This window comes from Trichogramma pretiosum, unplaced genomic scaffold (assembly GCF_000599845.2).
Source record: "Trichogramma pretiosum strain Unisexual culture from Peru unplaced genomic scaffold, Tpre_2.0 scaffold79, whole genome shotgun sequence".
NCBI lineage: Eukaryota > Metazoa > Arthropoda > Insecta > Hymenoptera > Trichogrammatidae > Trichogramma > Trichogramma pretiosum.
In genome coordinates, this window is record NW_019641700.1 from 31,630 (window position 1) to 52,510 (window position 20,881).

The 20,881-nt window shown below is 42.4% G+C and overlaps 1 protein-coding gene across 2 annotated transcripts; it reads right to left on the reverse strand.

The window, feature by feature from the left end:
- Positions 1 to 1,315: 1,315 nt before the first annotated feature.
- On the reverse strand, positions 1,316 to 20,630 carry LOC106657726 (tip elongation aberrant protein 1-like). Of its 2 annotated transcripts, none has more exons than XM_014379386.2 (9): positions 20,230 to 20,630; positions 10,068 to 10,244; positions 6,877 to 7,034; positions 6,379 to 6,535; positions 5,850 to 6,146; positions 5,251 to 5,624; positions 4,629 to 4,990; positions 4,003 to 4,258; positions 1,316 to 3,919 (listed from the first exon to the last, which is right to left on the reverse strand). In XM_014379386.2, the coding sequence occupies exons 2-9, from the start codon at positions 10,219 to 10,221 to the stop codon at positions 3,479 to 3,481; spliced, it is 2,199 nt and encodes a 732-aa protein (XP_014234872.1). In that variant the 5' UTR covers positions 10,222 to 10,244; positions 20,230 to 20,630; the 3' UTR covers positions 1,316 to 3,478. The 2 variants fall into 2 exon arrangements, with proteins under 2 accessions (XP_014234872.1, XP_014234871.1); XM_014379385.2 differs by having other exon boundaries at positions 4,629 to 5,017.
- Positions 20,631 to 20,881: the final 251 nt, after the last annotated feature.

Here is a 20,881-nt window from a genome sequence, read left to right on the forward strand (position 1 = left end):
GCACGGGTCATGAGCTCGATGCAAAACCTTATTTACCGCTGCGAATGCACTTATGACCATGCACATACAAGGAAGGTGACAATGGTTCGTCACTGCATCTTTTATAGTAGTCCAAAACTCGAAAACATGGCGAGTACCCGACAAAACTCGAGTACTCGGAAAAACTCGAGTTCGAGTCGAGTAATACTCAAAAAATCGAGTACTCGCACACCCCTATTTGAGATCACTTAACCGTAAGTTTGCCTTAAAATGATCTTTATAAACATTTAAAATCTTGAATGTAAATTTTCATGGAGTTCACAAAACAACGAAAGTTCCAATCAAAAAACTTTTTAGAATCTTACCAGTAAGTTTTAAGTTACATTTGTTTTCAGTAGATGGCGTCTCCCAGCAGTTGTGCTTTTTAATTAATTTATTATTTACGTCAGAGAATAAAAAGCTGATTTTCCAATCCAAATTTATCTGCTAATAAGTGATCGGATAAATTTTTCAAATTGTGGATATAATAGTTAATTGCACTGATTTCAATAAAACATAAGTTCTTTAACTAGTTCAAAATATTCATTATGAGATTTTATAATCAATTTAAAACTTATTTTTCAAGGAATTATTTAGGGTAAAATAATATTTAACAAAGGATTTAAGAAAGAAATAACAAATTTTTACGCGTAATTCTTTTATTCAATCGTAAGTAACGTACCACATTGATGGACAAATACAATATATAACTTAGCTTTATCGAAGAAAAATTTACTCAAAAATGTTTAACAATTCAAGGTAATACCTAGTTTTAATATAAAATGAATAATACTGATTTAGTAAGAAGAAAATGGAAAGTGTTTGATCCAATTTGACTTCTCGTAAACGATTATACGATCGTATAAACTAATCAACCTTTAAATAAAAAAGTATAAACTCTTATTTCACTAATATTTTCAGAAATAACTGATTGAATAAATCACAACAAGAATAACCTCAGAGTCCTAATACACATTAGTAAGTTTATTTAGTGATCGCAAATTGATCGGAGACGGATTCGCTCATATTAGCTTTAATTTAAATTAAATAACCGCAGAAATCGACAAGATGGACGAAGATATGATATCAGAGTTATTGTCGATAAAGAAGATGTCACCTGGTACTTTGTAAACTAACTTTTACATCCGATCCCTATCAGATCTATAATAGCATAGAATTTAGCTTTACGAGGCCAAACTTAGTGATAGATGGTACTCGGATGAAGCGGTGTAGCGAATATTTTTTGTAAATTGGACGTGTTCGTTTTTCATCGGAGGTTTATACAAATAGACTCATACCAACTGATATTGCACTTTTACTTAACCATTAATGGTATATAACAAATAATAATTTACTACTAACTTACCTAAAATCATAAACAATAAAAAGTAAAAATTAGAACATAACAAACGAAAACGTACGTGTAAAGTACATTCGATTGTAGTTACACACAATATACACTAAATATTAAATATATCTACCTCGATTTGGTGATAGCACTATCAATTTGTTATTTCCAATGTATTCGTCTCGTTTTACAATGAAGGATAACAAGATTACACAACTACCTGTAGCTGAATATGAATCGAAGTTACACTTCTAATTACCTAGTAGTATATTCGTTATTGTTACTTTGGTTTCTGCCATATAATATTATTCAGCTATCTATCCAACTACATTGGAAAGAACAAAATTTATTTATATCCATGCGTGGTTAAACAAATTCTTTTTTTCTCACTCACAAAACATTTATCATACATTCACTTTTTGGTAAAATACGCGCAATCCGCAAACTTCAAATAAAGGTAATAAATGTATTCTGTTTTTACAGTCTTTTAGTTTTCTGTAAGTACTCTCAAGGCCTCGCATCTGATACAAATAGTCTCATTCGCGTACGGAGAAGTAGAAAAGATCCTCTAAAATTGTATCGATTTCACTAAGACTTACGCAAATTGGCGACAATTCGATGCTCTACTGGCTCGTTGGAAACTGCACCAATGAACTACATGGTATGGAACTTTTTTCAGCAGTTTTTGGTCTGGTGATATTCATGTTTGAACTGAGGCGAATTGATGTTTTACAGTGAGTCGCAAACCAATTATCGTTTTACAAAATTTATGTTTCTGTGGTTCCGAAATTTTTTCAATCAAATTAAAATATTTTTTACTCTTAGTTTTTTTTCTTCGTCAATTTTTTCATATTAAAATACGATTTTCGCATTGAACGATTGCGTTTGCACTTTAAAATTCTCAAGTGATTTATAACTTTACATATTGTATTTATATATCATTTCACACAATACACAACTGTTATTATGCATACTTTTTTTCGTTACGAATATCTATATAATTCTCTTGTATCTACGCTACTTTTCTTAGTCATCTCTTCAGCCTTTTTTAATGTCACTCTTTTCTAGTTTATGTGCTATTAGCGATTTATGTTCAGTTAATCGTTCATTTTAATAAATTACTGACAATTTTTAGCTAATTTAGTTTAATTTAATTTTTAGCTAATTGATGATTATATGAACATCGATGTATACTATTTTTCGATGCGCTACAAAATTGCTCTAATTTGGTACGAAAATTTGAGAATGATCGTACGTGACAAATCAAAGCTACAATTTTTCGTTGAATTATATTAGTGCTATCTATGATGTTCTTGGCACTATCGTATTCTACAATTTTCTACGATTATTATAATTTTTTTCTTATTCTGTAGCAGTACATCGACTAAATTGCTAAAAAAACTAAATCGCCGCAGAGACATGCTTGTGTACAAAACTGATTCATGCGTTCATGTACCTCGTACATTGTTTGTTGATTACATGCTAAGGAAGTATAATAATCACCTATCATATAATTGGGACGTTTCACGTTGTCGCGTTTTTACGCAACGGTCATTGATAGCACAGTCATTATTGGACGAAACGATCGACACATTGCCGCTTACAATCAAATTTACATTTTTGTTAACATTTTTTATTTTCGATATGGTATAGATTTTATTCGTATTTTTATTTATTATTCGTCAATCACGCGATTTTTCCATTCTAATACCGATTGAATGGGAGAACTGAAATCTGAAGAAATTTCAATTTTTAATAATGGATTTGTACTGTTTCACATTATTAAGATTGCACCTGATCCCTGCCAATTTAATATGAAATATTATAAATCTTCTAAGCAATAAAGGTTGTTGATCAAGCAAATTTTACAACTTAATTAAACGTAAAATTTTCTTATTGTTTCGATAACCCAAGAGAAATGAGATTTGAAAGGTTATAAAGATTCACCGGTTAAGCCATTCTTATAAATTATGTATCCTAGCTACGCGATATACTCATATAGTATAGTAACAACCAATAATACTTAATTTCGTATAGTTTTTCGATTACACTATACTAATATTTCATTTCCCTTCGAACAACGAGTTCAAGAGAAAGAATTAAGCTTCGTCTTTAAAAGATATGTGGTGCGAGCTGCAGCTTCCAAAGCGACACGGGTCTGGCGAATACGGTGACCTGGCCCTTTTCTTTGCCACCGATGAGGAAGACGTAGAGGGGCGCCGGTGACGGTGAGTTGCGCTCGTTGCGCTCGGAAGCGGCCAGTTTGGCTCGTTGACGCTCGGCCCTCGACGCGCTCACGGCCCGACGGGACGGCGAACCGAGAGGCAGACTCTTGGGCGGAGCTCTCGGTCTCGTGCTCGTGCCCAGCTCCTGCATCTCCAGCAGGTCGGAGAAGGTCTGCGATGTCGATCGACCCGGCTCGTCCTCGAGAACGCTGTCCGGTGGACTGTTCAGCATTTTGGCGTATCTCACGTCTTGATCCGAGAGCTCCGACGTATTTTCCAAGCCCAGGTAGTTCGGGTTCGAAAAGCTCAGTTGGTTGTCTTTGAAGTTCTGAAATTCGACAAGTCGTAAGCCGAAATTGGTAAGAAATTGAATGGAATACCGCGAGAAGAATTACGAGCTACAAAACGTACTTGTGAATTACGGAAACTTTTCGAGTTCCGTTTTGGCCAGTCATCTTCGGCCAAGGGATCACCGGGACTGCGAGCGCCTATGCTGGCATAGTCAGAAGTCGACTCCTCGCCTTCCTCGAGATCGGCAAAACGTACGGACGTCGAGTGCGGCAATCTGGTACAGGGTGTTTTCGGTGTTTGAGCCGCATCGCAAAGATTTGAACTGTAGCTTTCTCCTCGTGGCGGTTGATGAGATTGGTGCAAAGATGCAAAGTCGCTGTTTTTATATTATATATGCGATTAAAATTTGCTTTGAAATGTGTTAATGATGCCTAAATTATTTTGGTAAAAACAAATTTTGAACAGAACATATTCCGGCGTATAGGTGAATTTTTTTTCAATGAATAAATATGTTTAACAAAAACATAATAATAATCGAAATCTAATGTAGATGCGGAAAATAAAATAATTAGATATCCGACAAATATTCAGACCAGTGCCTTACACCACTCGTAATTTAGTCCTAACAAAGCACCAAACACCAAGACATAATCCCCCGAGAGAAAAGATACTACATAGAGTGGGTCAAGTACAAAATAATTCAGTCGAATTTTCAATTGTTCTCGCGTAGAATCGAAATGTTGTACCTTCTATCCTCCTCGGGCACTTCGATGAGTCTGTTGGACGAGGCATTTTTCTTGGCGTCCTCGTTGTCGTCGTCGTCCGTATCCTCGTCCGGATCGACGAAAACCAATCTGGCCGCTTCGATGGGCGTCAGCACCGGTGTCGGCAGCGCCAATGCCCGAAAGTTCGGCACAGATATTGGCTCGCGCGTCATGCCGCCGAAGTTGGTCTCCATGTTACCGAGCAGCGGCTCGAACATGCTGTTGCGCGCTTGCTGATCGGACAGGCGGCCTTGATGGTGTCTGCGACGTGCCTGCATCGCCAGTGCGTTGTAACTTCGCGACTTCACCATGCCCGTGGCAGGCTCGATCACTTCCATGTCGACCTGTTGGAAAGGAAAATACGAGTTTGCCTGGGCGTCGCAAACCCACTACGTAGTCAGCTAATCTGATCTTTGCCAATTCGGAGGAAAAATAAAGCCACACACATTTACACAAGACACTACGAGTGAAATAATTTTGGGGTTTATTTACAAAACTCGAGATGATTCCCAACACGTCGAGTGAAGTTAAATATCAATTTTGACCTAATTTTAATTTTGACCTGAAAGCTACTGTACAAAGACGAAAAAAAAACTCAGCTCACCTCGAACGGACTGTCAAGTTCTCGATCGTCCTGTCCGCTCAGGACCGAGTAGCTGCACTTGTTGGGATGGCTCAAGCGCGACAAATTGATCTGCGAAAGTTTGGATATCTCGCGCAGAAAGCTCGGACGCTGAGGTGGCGCTTGATCGGGCGAACTCGAGCGCCCGTAAGCGAATGACCTGCAGCTGCCGTTGCGCTGATTGTTCCTTGTGCGGGGCCGACAGTAGCCGTTGCTCGTGGCGAAGTTGCTGATGCTGTTGCTGCTACTGATCCCGTTGTTGTTTATCAGCAGCTCGGAAATCGTGAGCGCGACGCTCTCGGCACGGGGTTGAGGCTTCGGTCCTGGAAACGTCAATCGCTCCCAAGTCTCTGTGCCTGGAATCAGACGATAAAATTGAATACTCTCAAACGATAGTGCAATTGAAATAGTAAAGAGTGTCCAGTTGAGCCGAGCAATCGTTCGATTACGTTTCTAAATATATATGCGTTCTATATGACTGAGTTACAAAACATGAATAAAAGAGTAACTCATACGAGCTCGTGATTGCAATCTATTTTTCAAATGAAATTTAATAGCAAAATGAAACGCTGGATAAGTACCAAAGTGAAACCTCCAGAGTTCATTGGTCGCCGAGCCGCCGCTCTCGCCGCCGAATATCAGCATGCAGCTGGGCAGACGACAGGCCGCGTGTCCGTGAAGCGGTCCCGGCCCGGTTTTGGCACGCAGCAGACACCAGGAGGCCGCCTTGGCGTCCCATCTCCAGCAGTCGCTGCGCTCCTGCAGGTCGGTCATTCCGCCGTAGATGTACATGAAGTCGCCGTGTAGAACCGCCGAGTGCTTGTGTCGGGCGGGCGGACCGACGTCGGCCGACGACAGCAGGTGCCAGGATTCCGTTTCTGCGCACGTACGCACACGAATTTGAAAACAAAAGAAGATGAGAAAAAAAGTTCGATTCTCTGGCACTCAGGCTATTATCCCACACACGTATATAATGTACTCGCAAAGCGAGACTATTAAGCAGACACTACTAATTGATACAAATGGGGGATTAATTAGCCGGTGCGTGTGTGGGATATATATGTGCGCCAAAGCCTCGCACGCGCGCGTCCGTGTATCTTATAATCTCACCGAAATGAAAAGCCCAGAGCTCGGACGAGCTGCCCCGTAAATCTTGATAACCGCCGTATATTAGCATCTGTCCGCGATGCACGAGGGCGGTGTGGCCTCGTCTGCCTCTCGGTACGGCGCATCCCTTCTGACCTCGTATTTTTCGCCATGAATTTGTCTGCGTCATGCAAATGGGAAATTCACGTCGATGAATAATTTTGCATTAATTCTTTTTTTCCTTTTTTCTTTCTATCGCAGATGCACACGGAGCAGAGCCTGGCCGAATAAAGCTCGAGTAAACTACATTCTCGCGTGGAAAAGATGGGATTGTCGGTTTGAATCAAATATTCAACCTATCCAAATCCCATCTGGACACTGCGCGCGCTATATCGTATATACTACAAAGTTGCGAATATTTACTCGGGTTTCATTTGCAAGAGCTGCTGCTGCTAGTTGGCGCGTGTGCAGCCAAGTATAAAGTGAGAGATAGCTACGAGAAGAGGAGAAGAAATAGATTACCTTGATGGAGTAGCACCAGAGCGGCGTCTCTGTACCCGCGGAAAAGCCGAGCTCCCCGCCGAAAACGTAGAGGCAGTCCTTGTAGGCGACCGTGCTGTGCTCCTGCAAAGCCGGAGGCTTCTCTCCCGTGGGACGCAGCTCTTCCCATCTGCTCTCGGCTGTACGTATACGCGTATGTAGTATGTAGTTGACGCAGCGTAGCAAAGTAAAGAACACGAGTAAATAAGTGATTCTTACGGTGTTATCGGTGTACAGAAAGGAGGATCGTTGCCGGGCACTTTGGCCTTTGCTGGCAGGGAAATTGCAGGTTTCTCTCTCTCTCTCTCTCTCTCTCTCTTTCTCGATGTTTGTTATTACTGAACAAGTATTTATTTCAGTTGCTATAGGTATTTTAATCTTGGATCACGTAACGACTCGAATACGCACCGCCTCCCGAGGCTTCGCAAATATTTGCATCATCATTTTTTCGAGCTTGCAACGTAGAGCACTCGATAAAATGTGGTTTGGTGTTGGTTTGTTATTATAGAAAAAAAGTTGATGATAGTAACGAATACTCTCAAGCGGGAAGTCAAGCCGTTCGTTTTATCCGCAGACGCCAGTGCACTTCAGGTAACTAATTCTGCTTTATGTTAACCCGTCATCGACAGATTAGCTATCTGCCGCGCGCACGTGCATTTACCAAAGTGAAAATGTATAGCTGCAGCCTCTCTGGCTTTATCAATAAAGGCAAGTTATATAGCGATTCGACTAAAACATACGTTGCTACACAGACGTGTATATAATATATACTCTCTTATAGAGTAAAGCTGTGCTCTCGCGTACGTGCCCCGTAACAAAGCCTCGAGCTTGCGACATAGTCAGCTGCAGCAGAGGTAGCACTGGCACCAGCACTAGTATGTTATAGCGGATGACTCGGGAAACTGCTGGGCTAGGCGAGCAAACAAAGCAATTCTCTTTCTCTTTCTCTTCCGAGCGAAGATTCAACTAGCAGATATATATATATGTAGACACACACGTGCTCGAATATATATGTGCATATACATTTTCTCGCGAACACTCGACTAAGCTACACTACACACTCGAGCTGCAGCTGATATCGTCGTCGTGCAGGCCCCTGCTGAGCCGCCACTTCTTGCTTTCTTTCTCGAGTTCCATATACGTATATACTACTGACCCATAAGTGTAAAGAGGTTGACTTGGCTATATTACATACACACACTCGCGCGGGTTACGTATAGAATGTACATGTGGTTGCAGCGGTTATTACACTTGGCAGGAGTTTTACGCGCTTATGACGTTTGCTGTCGTTCGAATCGTCGATGGCTGACTTGAAAATGTAAAGGGGGCTTGGACTTGACTGAATAATCTTACGGGCGCAGCTGGATTCAGACATCTAAGTGGCTTGAGAAAAAATCTGCATGAGTCGGCTATTTTTACAGCAGTATGAAACTTTGCCTCGACTTTCTTTACTCATTTATTGCGAAAAGAAAAATATTACAATTTATCAAACGTTTTACAACGAATGGCACTGAGACTTTCAAAAATTTACCGTAAATTTCAAAACAACGTTTCACAACCATCAATCATCATTATCTTTTCTTCCGTTTCGGACGCTTCCTGACGCATCCGCAGATATGTCGTTTGCCCTGTCTAGCTACCTTTTTACCGCCTCGCCCGCGCCTCTTCGGACAGTAGCCACAGCCACCGTGACAGTTTTCGCAATCGCAGCAAGAGGGTCTGGGCGCATCTTCCATTTTGACCCAGGCATCGACCATGTGATACTGACCGTCGCAGGTTTTCTTAATCAAGCCGAATTTCTCGCAGCGCTTCAGAATCAGTGGCAACTGTTGAGCCAACCACGATCGCGTCGAAATAATTTTATCATCGGCTGCTTGTGACTACGTGTCAAGCGTGAATTGATTTTTATGTTTTGTTACCTCTTTCTTTATGGTTTTCTTCCAATTTTTCCTGTCCGCCAGAACGTACTTGAGAATCTGGCGTTCCGATACGTGATTCATTTTCTTCATTGCGTCGATAATGGTCGGGAGCTTGAAGAGGTCGTTTATCTTCGAAGAACCTTTTAGTTTTATGGGATATTTTCGTCTTGGCTTTTTGTTCATTGTTTTTTCAAGAAACTCCGATGGCGTTTGCTAATAATGTCAACGGTCGCCGCTACTGTATCAATCGGTATCTGCAGTTAACATTGGTTAGATTCGATCATGTAAACAATCTCTCGATTTTCTTTGCCAAAACTTACTATGATAATTGTTCACGGGCATGTTGACTTTATCTTTAGCCAGAATACACCGTCCTAAAAGTAATTTCACCTTTGCAAAAGATATTCATGTACTTTTCATTCTTCGTTTTCAATTCACACATGTAGCCTACAAATCCGCTGCTTTAATAGTAAACAATATTAAGCTTCCCGTCATGATGAGTAGGTTAGAATACTAAATTCGAACGTCCGGATTATGATTTTTGAGCTATAGCGTACTCTAAATGCTGGAGGCGAAATTAATTTACGTGATTACAAACTCGACAAACAGTTTATGCGACTTATGCATGCAAACAGCCGAAAATTCATGAGCTAAGCTACGCGGGTGTTATCAACTCGACTTTGCGTACACATGCTGGCACTGCTGCACTGCATCGACCGAGAGAATAAATCATCGTTATCGCCAAAATTATATGTGCGAGCCGAATCGATCGGACGTCCGTGTAGATTAACCCCGTCTCAGGATTTATCGAGCTATATTGCAAATTACGTCGAGTGATATGGAATTAAAATTTTTTTAAAGTAGCAGCAGTAATGGCACTCCTCGGGCTGTAAGTTTTCCCGTGCGTTTTCCAGCGAACGCGTGCGAAAAAACTTGAGTTCGTTAAAAGGTTCCGCTGCAGAGTCGTTTGAACTTTTTGGCCTAGCCCATCGAGAGCATTGTTAAAAGTTTAATTACATCGAGAAACCTGATAGCAATTAATTTCGGGGCAAAGTTTTGCCGCAACCATACCCGACTCACGTCTCTTATTCAAGCTCTCATCGTGTTACAGAATCAGATGGCTCGTGTACATATATTTCAACGGCGAAAACGAGAAAGAGAGGGACAGAGAGAGACATAGGGGAGGGGAGGGAGATAGAGAGAAAAGCAAATGGAAAATGAAAATTTTTTTGCATGCACTCGATGATGCCTCACCGAGACTGTAACGCCAGAGATCTTTGAGCGGCAAATTGCCATTGCGCCCGCCGAGCAGATAAACATTGCCGGCCAGCAGAGTGGCGCTGTGCTTGCTGCGGGACGGCGGCGCCGGTCCGTTTTCCACGCCGGCCGCTGTTACCGAGCTCCACATATCAGCTTGCCCCGAGTCTGTACCTGCAACATACATCAGTACAACGTTTACCGCGAGTTTACTATAATATCATATCATATATACACTGTTTATTATATTGCAGGCTCATGCAGACGCGCGCCGCAATTACTCTAGCCGATGAATTTTCCCCCGTCAGATGCAATTTATCGAATTTACGATTATGCAAGCTGCTGCTTCTGCTTCGTCTGTTTATTAAACGGCCCTATAAACAGCTTTCACGCTACGAAAAATACGCTGCGCGCTTCAATTTCATCGATAGACCATGCCGAGTAATGTAATTTTCTACTCTCCAGCTGAGATGCTTTTCCGCCGTAACATTCGGCTCGTTACGTCGACACAGCAGCTGCTCCCGTTTAACTCGTTATACTCGTCCCTTTGTTTGCCTATTTTGCAACGCACACATCGTTGCACCCTATATACCATAGAATACTGTAAATTTAATTGCGTCAAAAGCTGATACTAAGTCTGGAGTTTTTTTTCTGTTTCCAGATTTTAACCAAACACAATATGGGTACCACCAAAGCAAGGGCACAAACGGAACAAAATACATCAAAGTACGTACATGCTTGATTCATACTCCGCAAAAAAAAACCGAGGCTTTCGGGGCACCTCGCTTCTGAAACTGATTACATTAATTCCAGAGTAAAAATCACGAGGTACTTTGCTCGTACAATTTCAATAAATGCGTATTCTCGAATAAAAAAAAGAAGCTTGCTCATGAATAGCGAAAAAAGGGTTGGCGCGGTGAAGAGCCGCGTGTGCAAGCACATCGTTTTGCGTCGTAACATTCGCGAGGCTTGTGTACGCTCGGCGTGGTACGCACGGGAAAACGTCAGGTAGCGGAAAATTGTTAAAAATCAACGCACGAGGAGAGAGGAAAGGAGAGAGAGACAAGCCGGTAAAAGCTTTCGCTTCGTTAAATGAAATTAATGCTACACGCATCTCGAGACGTCTGTGCTCTATACACACATCTAGACCCGGTATGTTTTCAATAGATGTTACAAAATGACAAAGGCCTTAGATCATCAGCCGCAACTCGAGATCTAAGCTTACGTTCGAAAGAGGTAGTACACTGCTGCTATCTTGCAAGACGCGCCTGAGCTGTCTTATTTACCCCCTTCGCTCGTTCTTGTTTCGTTTGCATGCACGCGGAGGGCGTTATTTAAGCTTCATGATCTTTGAACGCGAAGCTTTCACTCCGTGATCTCCTAGAGCAAGATGAAAAATTCCTCGAGAGCAGAGGCGCTTGATGGATTATATGCGGCGCGCAGAGGGCAAGTTTGCAGGCTTATAATAAATTGCGCGCGACGCGCCGCGTATAACCGAAAGCTTCCTCCTATTCCCACGCAGGCATGTAATACGTGCGCAGCTTTTTTGCTCGTCGCGCACTCCATTACGACTTCTACAATCATAACTTTACCTTGTTATATTTTAATAATGCGACGATTTTTACACGAATTTCGAGCGGCTCATCCTCGTTCGTGCGCCCAAAGTGTATATCTCTTGGGCGATAATGAGAACAACCTACATTTCTAATTGAAGCACGACTCCGCGTGGCAGTTATAATTTTACCGTATTTATGTGCATTCGCTTTTGTCGCGTACATCTCAACGACGAAATTATGTTCCAGTATTTTCGACACGCGAACTACGATAAAGCTCCCGCGCGACCTGCATCGGACGCTCATGTGCACGAAAACTTTCTCGACTCATCTGTCTTCTGTGCCTTCTGTACGGGTGGTCGTCTGTCGCGCGAATAAGGTAATAACACGTCCCCAGGTAGTACAACGCACGAAAGCTCATAAGCTCACACGGACAAGGCCAAAAGTGTGCCAATGTTAATATACCGCATATGCACGACACTAATATTTCCTACGAAAATCGATAAACAGCAACAGTAGCGTCCCGTCGTAAAATCGTTTGCTATATGGCATTGGCTGCCTAGAGGCAGATAAAATGTAGCGAAAAGAGAAACAAACAGAGGTGAGAATCCATATTGATTGCGCAACTTATAGTTTATTGATGGATATGTTGTCGAGTCGCGTACCTCATTTTCAACTCGCTTGTTTGCAATAAGCTTAAGCCCTCGTGTAAGCTCCCGAGCTTCCGACATGTAATAAGAGAAAAAGCGCGAGTTCACAAACAAATACTGACGTTTCCTCTCGGCGAGCCGAGTGCTTACTTAAGTCTGAGTAGTTCGATGAAATTTTCATCGTAATATCGAATCATATTTTTATTCCAGACAATATTCGCTTGATGCAATTTAAAAAAATTTCACGCCAATGAACACGATTTCAATATGAGATTTTGATGAGATCCCGGAGCCTCATTTTTATTCAACTTGATCGAAATTGCCGATAAAGTAGGTGCTGTCGACGAAGAAAAAAATCCAATCCCGATCGTATTCGCGAAAAAAATAGACCGAGTCGATAGATCCTTCCGACAAGCGGCTGATTAACTCGAAAATTTTCAATTTCGGCCGAAATAATTCATTGATCGTATTAGACTTTCCACGTCTTCGTGTTCTAATAAAATAGCCTCGATTAGCCGGTGTCGTATACCTAAAGCTCATTACCGGCATGACTACGTAACTACTGTACAGACTATAGTACACGTTGCCATTCACCCTCGGTGAGGCATTAAAACAAAAAAAAAAAAAAAAACGGAAGTAAAACACGCCGTACCCTCGACGTGCATCGCACGCAAGTACGACATTAAATCTCCCTCTTCCTCGCAACACGTTTTTCGCAAGACTCGAGTCGTCCTCCTCCTTGAAACACGTCAGCGAGAAAGCTTTTAAAAAGAAGGGTATACGCAAGTTGCTCAGCTCAACGTTGAAGAGCTCGCATTTTTAAGAAAAAAGCAAAAAAAACGTTACGTGACCCCTGGAGGCACGCATGTGCAGGAAAAAGAGCAGCGCCCCAGGAGCTGCAAGCTCGTGTATAAAAGCTCGAGATATGCATGTAATATATACGTATACATTTTTTTACGGACTTCCCAAGTCAGTGTATGCAGACGTGTGCGTATGGCTGTGTATATGCATACATACTTTGTATAAACAACTCGTATACATAGGCGAGTGTATCTCGTTAAGACTTAGCGCGAGACTCGTGACCCACATATTGCTTGCTCGCGTCGGGTTTTGTCGATTAATCGCAGCTTTTTTCTATATCTATATCTTGCCGTACTCGCGTATACTTTCCAACCTGTTCCTTCGTATTTTTCAACTTTTTTTCTGATATTATTTGCCTATAGCGTGTTTTTTTCCGATACGAGAGCAGAGCTCATTCAATTTTTTACGAGCGCGCGATGAGTGGAGAGAAATAGAAGCAGACTTTCGTTGATATTACATACAAAGTTGAAAGAGAGTTTTTCGCCCTCGAAAGTTTGAAATTTGGTTTTGCGTGCCCTGCTACCACGTGGAGTATAATTTTGATGTACTCGGTATGCATGAGGTATCGCATGAATAATTTTGTGCCACAGTAGTTCTAAAAGTTAGGCACGTGCACTGTTAAAAACCTTAAATCTAACGCATATTTATTGTATAATCAGACATTAAAATTTAATCAACTAATACTGAATTTTATACAAGGTACTTTTAAATGTAATTTTCGTTGAAAATTTATGTAAAAGCATGATTTATTTTTCACGTAAAATGTATGAAAATGCAATTTCATACATTGCAATAAATGCAAACATAAACTAAAAAATAAAATGTATGCATTTTGATTAAAAATTATCTTTTGAGTACTGGTTTTTTCACTAATTGATCAAAAAGTTGGAAATTCAACGATAGTTAATGCCAGCCACCACCGCTAGATGGCGAGCATCTTTATCTATGAATCTGCAAGTGGCAAAGTAGAAATAATTATATAAGTCGAAGAACGGTTTTGGAACGGTTTTCAAAAAATTATAAGACATATTTTTCCATAAATTCAAATAACATTAAGTACAAATAAAGCATAATTGAAACATGTACAGCCAGACACAACGCTGATAAAATAACTATAATACATACGGCTAGTGGAAACAAGGGCGCCTAAATTAAACTACAAAATGTATCATAAATGTAAACGCTTAAAGGCATTGCTACAAAAATTATGTTATAGAAGTTCAAATAAAGTCTTTTTCAAAAGTCAAAGTCAAAGAAAATTCAAGTGCGGAAATCGGAATCATTCAGTCAAGTAGTCCATGAAGTTTAAAGAGCATCAAATTTATGAAATTTATCAAATTACAGAAAGTCCATTAAACAGTTAATTAATAAATTCAAATCTCGCTTTCAAAATTTTTCGCAGTTGCTGATTTATATGGAACGACTCGTCGCAGTAATCAGTACGTTGCTTTGTATTTATGTAGAAGCTGCGCATAAAGTCACTTAACTCAGCCGAAAATGAGAGCTGCAAGCACAAATGTTAGCGGAAAACGAGGCCATACAATAAGACCGAATCTTGAATATTTAATTATGCTTCTCTGTATTTACGAGAGACCGACTTCATATGTGCGTTAGAAGGGTTGCATGCAGGTAAACCTTTATACCTTCGCTATTTGAAAGCTATAAACACCGTTGAGTAGTGCTTTTCAAACGCGCCACCCAAAGTTTCAATGATTCGTTTTCTCATATTTCAGGCTACGGGGTTATCGGGTCAATTCGAGCTTCGAAATATCTCGCTCATTAAACTACATTATTACCATCTCAAAAGCGAGTTCGCTGCTGCTGCTAGCAGCTGTGTCAGTTATTATTTCTTTTTTTTTCATTTCGAGCGTAATGTTTTTCTCGCGAATTAAATTTTTTTCTCCGCTTTTCGGAATTAGCAAATATAATTACGACTCGCTTGGATAAACGTTTTACGGACAGATGAAATTTGCATTTATGCGGCTCGCGAGTATTTATGGTTAAAAGTTTATTTTTTTTTCGCCGAGTGCAGATTTTATGCCGCGATTCTCGGCATGCGAGTATTTCTATGGAAATCGCGTGGCCCCTGTATTAAGATTATGATGGATAAAAGTAGTAATTCACGATAACGTACTCGAAATTGCTGCACCCGATAGAGTTCGAAAGAATCGCGTTGCAACGCCTCATATTTTCGAAAATTTAGTTGGTTCTTAACACGAACAAGTCGCAAATTATCCGAGAATGCACACGAGCCTTGTGGACCCCTCCGATGTGAAATTTCTAGCGGTGCGATTCAAGATGGATAAAAAAGCGAGCACATTCATCTCGTGAATACGAAAACGATCGAGGAAAAAATACCCTCGAAAAAAGTGCCGTTTTCCGTTTCGTCGTATTTTCCCCTTCGCCGTTGTCAAAACAATGCGCAGCGCCTTCGTGACAACCCTCGGCTGTTCTGTGCCGCGGCGCTTCCTACTATACTGACATCCCAGGATCGCATTATTACATACAAGAAATTCAGTATATAGAGTTACACTCGGCGTTGTACATCATTGCATATACACACGGGCACATTATATTGTACGTGGAAGTCGGTAAACGAGCGAAAATCGTGCCTGCAAAGCTGCAGAAAGATAAAAACTACAGCGCCGGTTGGCTTTGCTAAGGCTGCGTACATTATTTGGAGCTACTCTGACCCCATCCGCGCGTATACCCGTCGGCTATCCTCCTCCTGCGCTTTTGCCGGGTTACGCGAGCGCGTGTCTAGATGATATTACGTTTGACGCGGTAGATTTTTAAAGCTCAAGGGTGAAAATGTACAACAACAGCAGCGGCAGCAGCGACGCGGGTACACACGATGTGTGTGTATACATGACGGAATAATATAATGCACCGCGGCGACTTTGCCGCAAGCTCGCATAGCAATGACCTTCGAACTTGACCGGAATATCAATGAGAAGATCGAAAACGCGCGCGACGTCTGGGCTAGGCGGAGTTCATGTGCTCGGGGTACGGTTGAATATCATACCGACTGTGTGCGGCGAAATCTGAGACACCGCACGTCGTGTGTGCTCGATTCCTCGTTTCTGGAAATCAGCCGCGTCGCCCGTATTATATTTTGTCTTTTATTTTCCGCTTCTGCCTTTGTGCGAAGCTGTACATAATAATAATACGAGCCAAAGCGTTATGGAAAAACTCTCTCGAGTCAAAAGATGAATCGAATTGCGCTGCGACCCAAGTCGGAAGGGATCGAACCGAGCCTTTTTGTTCGCTAAATTCGATTTGACAAGAAAGCTCTGGTCGGGTGGATGATGAAATATTTTCGCCAGGGCGGCGCGCGCGGCTACAGTGACGCTCTTTGGCAATACTCGGCTTCACTTTAGCAATGTCACTTTGTATGATTTCGCTTCGAACTTATTATATTAACTTTTTCATTTCGAAACCTTTGAACTTTAATAAGGAAAAAAATTGCAGCGATGTATATATACTTTAAAAAATTCAGATGACTTATCTTCGCGGCAAATGCAAATGAGGAACATTAATATACATACACGTGTAAACTCCCGAATGTCATAGCGATCGATCGCGCAGGATCTATCCGTATCGCACCCCTTTTCCTCCTGTGCGTCGCTTCATCTCCTGGGAGCTTTTGCTTGGCTGCGTCGACGTTCACGACCTCAAGTATCATCCCCGCATTATTATTAATAAAAGTCGCCTGTTCTCTACCCTCTCGTGCTCTCTCTCTCTCGCACATATTATACGCTTGTATATATTTGTTTTATTTAAAGGTAATACTGCGTATCGACATGGATGCGTGTACGTACAGGCGCGTGACGACGGAAATACAAAACAGCTCTATAAGTGCTCCAGTAACTATGGAGCTATACACGAGTCGCGAAACAAAAATGTTGAATTTCGGTAATTATGTCACGTGCCTGAGAGCTCGTGTACGGCATATAATACGTCTTTGCGATCATTAATGAATCGCACCCCGTACATAATGACAGATACACGCGCACAGAATGCAAGCTCGAGCCTCTGCGCTGTGTCGCTGTGTGGTCGACTTTTTGAATAAAGCATTCGAGCCACAAAGCGGAGGAAGAGGGAGAGAGAGAGAAAAAGCGACTGAGAGAAAATCAAACAAATACGTAAATGCGAACTGCCGGCGAGGGATGCAAGAATGATGGAATAAAAAAAACTAAATAAAGAGTCCAAAGGACGATATGTGTGTAGTGTATCTGTGTATGTGTGCGTATAGTATGCCCTTGTCGGGTTATATGCGCGTCGAGGGTTCGCAGGCACACGCTGCGTTTTACAGAGAGGGTGAAAAGCTGCACGAGGGGGGAGTGAAATTAAGAGCGTGCGTGCGTAGGATGAACGTCGAGGCTCCTGCCGCTGTTACTGCTGTTACTGCTACTGCCGCACAGGATTCCCCTAGGATAGAGAGAGAAAGAGAGTGAGAGGATTGTACACGCAAGAAGAGTGAGAGAATTTTTCGAAAATGGAGAGGTAGTTTTAGCTCCGCACCACCGAGCTATCAGCCCTTCTGCAGCCCCAGAGTGGAAATGTTCTCTCTTTCTCTCTCTCTCTCTCTCTCCTTTTTACTGAGGGTCCTGATGGCTGTACATCATTGCCGAGTAGTAGTTATCGCAAATCTGTTTCACGCCGCTCTTCCGACCGACCCATTATTGTTATTATTTCCTCGCTTTCCTTCTACTTTTTTTTCGTTTTCATCATCATCGGTAAGATGAAATTGTTTCGACGGAGTAGTTACATCGACTCCCGATACCTTTCCGATTTGTTATTTCTGCCTCGAAGTTGATTTTTCGCAGAGATATAATGGAAATTATTGCTCGGGTTTGCTAGTAATACGAAAGTAGGCGCGCTTCGGGATTTGATATTTCGACCCTCTAGCACTGCCTCTGCCATCGGGTGAACATCGCTTTATAAAGAGGGGGAATATCTCAATAATTTTAACAAATAAGCGCCCGGGGCTTTGAATAAGTCCAACCCCGCTTTAAGCCTATATTTTAATGAACCTTTAATAGAATTTCTAGCGAGTAAATTATATTTTTAAATTATTTTTTTACCTATTGTCCGCAGCAGCTTTTCGGTTACAAATAACTTTTTTTTCCACAGCTTTATGAATTTTCTTTCTTTCAAAAGAATTCCCGGATTAAGTTTTTGGCATATTGTATGAGCAAATAATAAAAATGTTTAATGGAACTTTCAAAAGAAAAATAAAACCGAGTTGTAATTTATGAATGAAAAAAAAAAGCATGGAACTTGGCAACTTTGCACTGTGCTAGAAAACCTTGAGTTGTACAGTAGCGTTGCATTAGTAATTTTCCGCACGTCTCGATTGATTATTACAACTACATACGTTCGGAGTAGAGAACTTATAGACGCTCAGCTATAAGTGAACTTCAAATTTTCGTTCCCTACGAAAGGCGCGATGGGCGTTTTTCAACTGTTTCTTTTTTCATATTGTTGCTCGAATATGTGTGTCACTTCTCGAAAACAATTGCGCATTATTTCAGCGCCCCTGTATATGAACGAGGTCCCAAGCTTAGAACGTATACGAGAGAGGAGAAAAGAGTGAAAATGCACACAGCGGCACAATTAAAAGCTACGTGTATACACAGCGGCGTAGCATACATTATATGCAAGAACGAGAGTAAGAAAAGGGGATGAAAAAATTGTGTCGGATGACTGGCACAACGTGCATGTGTCTGTAGGTGTGTGTATACGTGTACGAGTATACCACGCGTGCAGAAGAAAATCGCGCACAAAGCGAGATTAACGGCGTGAGGGCAGGTACAACAGCAGCTTGGGATTCATGAAAGAAAATGAATGAAAAAAAAAAAAAAAAAAGAAAAACGAGATCGTCGCGCACAGTATACACACAGTATCCGAATGTCAACGAGATGTATTGTTCGCTCGAGGCCTACATTTAAACAAACGAAGCGTCCGCGCGTGTTATAATTGCGCGCGATATGTAATTATATCTGCGGTATATATACAGATACACTTGCGAGCGCGCGCGTGCTCGCGCGTCGAGGGATTGGAGCGAGCAAAATTTTGCCATAAATCCCCAGCAAAAGGAAGTGAAGAATTTTTATGTACACACGCGCGCGCGAAGGCTTGAATAAACGCCATCAATTCTCGAGCCTCTCGAATCAGGTGGAGAGAGAGAGAGAGAGAGAGAAAGAGACGAGCTATACGAGCTCGTGCGGTCCGCGCATAGCAGAACAAAGGGGAAAATACCCCTATAGCTAACAGCAGCATCAGTAGCAGACTGCTACTACTACCACTATTACTCTGTTGTATCTGCACGCTGTGACAATGGCGAAAACCGTGCAGACTCCCAAAGAAGATTATATTCCGCCGTGAATGGAGCTTGCGCGAGCTAGTGCCGCGTGTATATGTGTGCGCCACCGAGTAGTCATATTGTCTGCTGCTGGCTCGGGCTTTTTTTTCTTTATTATCTGACTCGTATCTCCCGTGGAACACGCCGTGCAGCGAGATTCAGCTACCATAAATTTGACGACGCTCGGTGCACTCATCCGCACGCGCGCGCCTGCTTATCAAAACTCATTAATTATTGTGCTTTTGAGATTACTGTACGCGCGTATACGCGACGTTCGCTCACGTGCTGCGCTTGCTCCTATACGTTTACGCACGTTTTATTATGACGACGACGACGACGACGACGGTGTCGGATAATAACAAACAACGAGGAAAAATCTTTCGAACGATCACGTGAGCGCGAGGCATCGATTAAACGCTAATCCCCGTACGTGTAATGACATACAAACACACATGGGCAGTAAAATAAAAAAATAAACAGCTATATACCGCAGCTGCGCTGCTAGGAATTTAAGTGCCCGGAGTAAATCGCGTGCCACTAAGTACGGTATACTATACTACTGCTATACTACTACGCGCTGCACGCGCATGGCACGCACAAAAAAAAAGACTGTTCAAAGCCCCATACAGCGGTAGCGAGTGTATGTAAGTCGAGCACATCTGCAGCTTGCAGAAAGTCTCGCTTTGCGAAGTGAAAACGTGTAGCTTTAACGAGCAATATATATGTACCGTGTGTACGTAGAGTTGTGCTGCTTTGAGCTGCGCCGGACAAAAACGACGACGACGACGACGACAAATCGGACGATGGGCTTAGTGTTAAGTCTCTAGCGAGTTGCAGCAGGGCCAATCCTTGGGTAGATTCTCGACGTCGACGAGAAAGCAGTCGACGCAGCCTCGACGCCACTCGTTCTCCGCATCGTTAGATTTCTCTCTCACACACTCGTCATCTCCCTTTTCTCTCTCTCTCTGTCTGTATTCTGCTGCTGCTGTAATCTGCACTCGATATGCAGTACCGTGCCTCGCACTCTACGCGGATTTTATGTATAACAACACAACGCAGGTACGACAGCGGCAAAAACTCGATGTGCGCGCGCGTCCGCGTGCTGCTGCTGCTGCTGCTGCCTCGCCGTCTGCTGCACACTACTGTACTGCTGCTTGAACCGAGAGGGTGCCTGCCTCAGCGCGACGACGACGCTGCGAGCGAGCGAGCGAGAGCGAAGCCGACTCCGGGTCAACGGAGCAGCTACGGGCCACGCGCAAGCGCCGAGGCAGTCACAGCAGCAGCATCGCATCCCCCGCGCGCCCCTATAGTAGTAAGTGGCTATAGCGAGGCGCGCTATGTGGGTGATTCCGTGCTAAGCGTCACCCCGCTCTCTGGCGT

Bases quoted from the DNA above. Each gene is read 5' to 3' on its own strand.
- LOC106657726 (XM_014379385.2), bottom strand. From the start codon at position 10,221: ATGTGGAGCTCGGTAACAGCGGCCGGCGTGGAAAACGGACCGGCGCCG. The intron at 7,035-10,067 runs GTGAGGCATCAT...GTATACGTACAG, and splicing joins TCTCTGGCGTTACAGTCTCG to CCGAGAGCAGATGGGAAGAG. The intron at 5,625-5,849 runs GTACTTATCCAG...GTCTGATTCCAG, and splicing joins ACTCTGGAGGTTTCACTTTG to GCACAGAGACTTGGGAGCGA.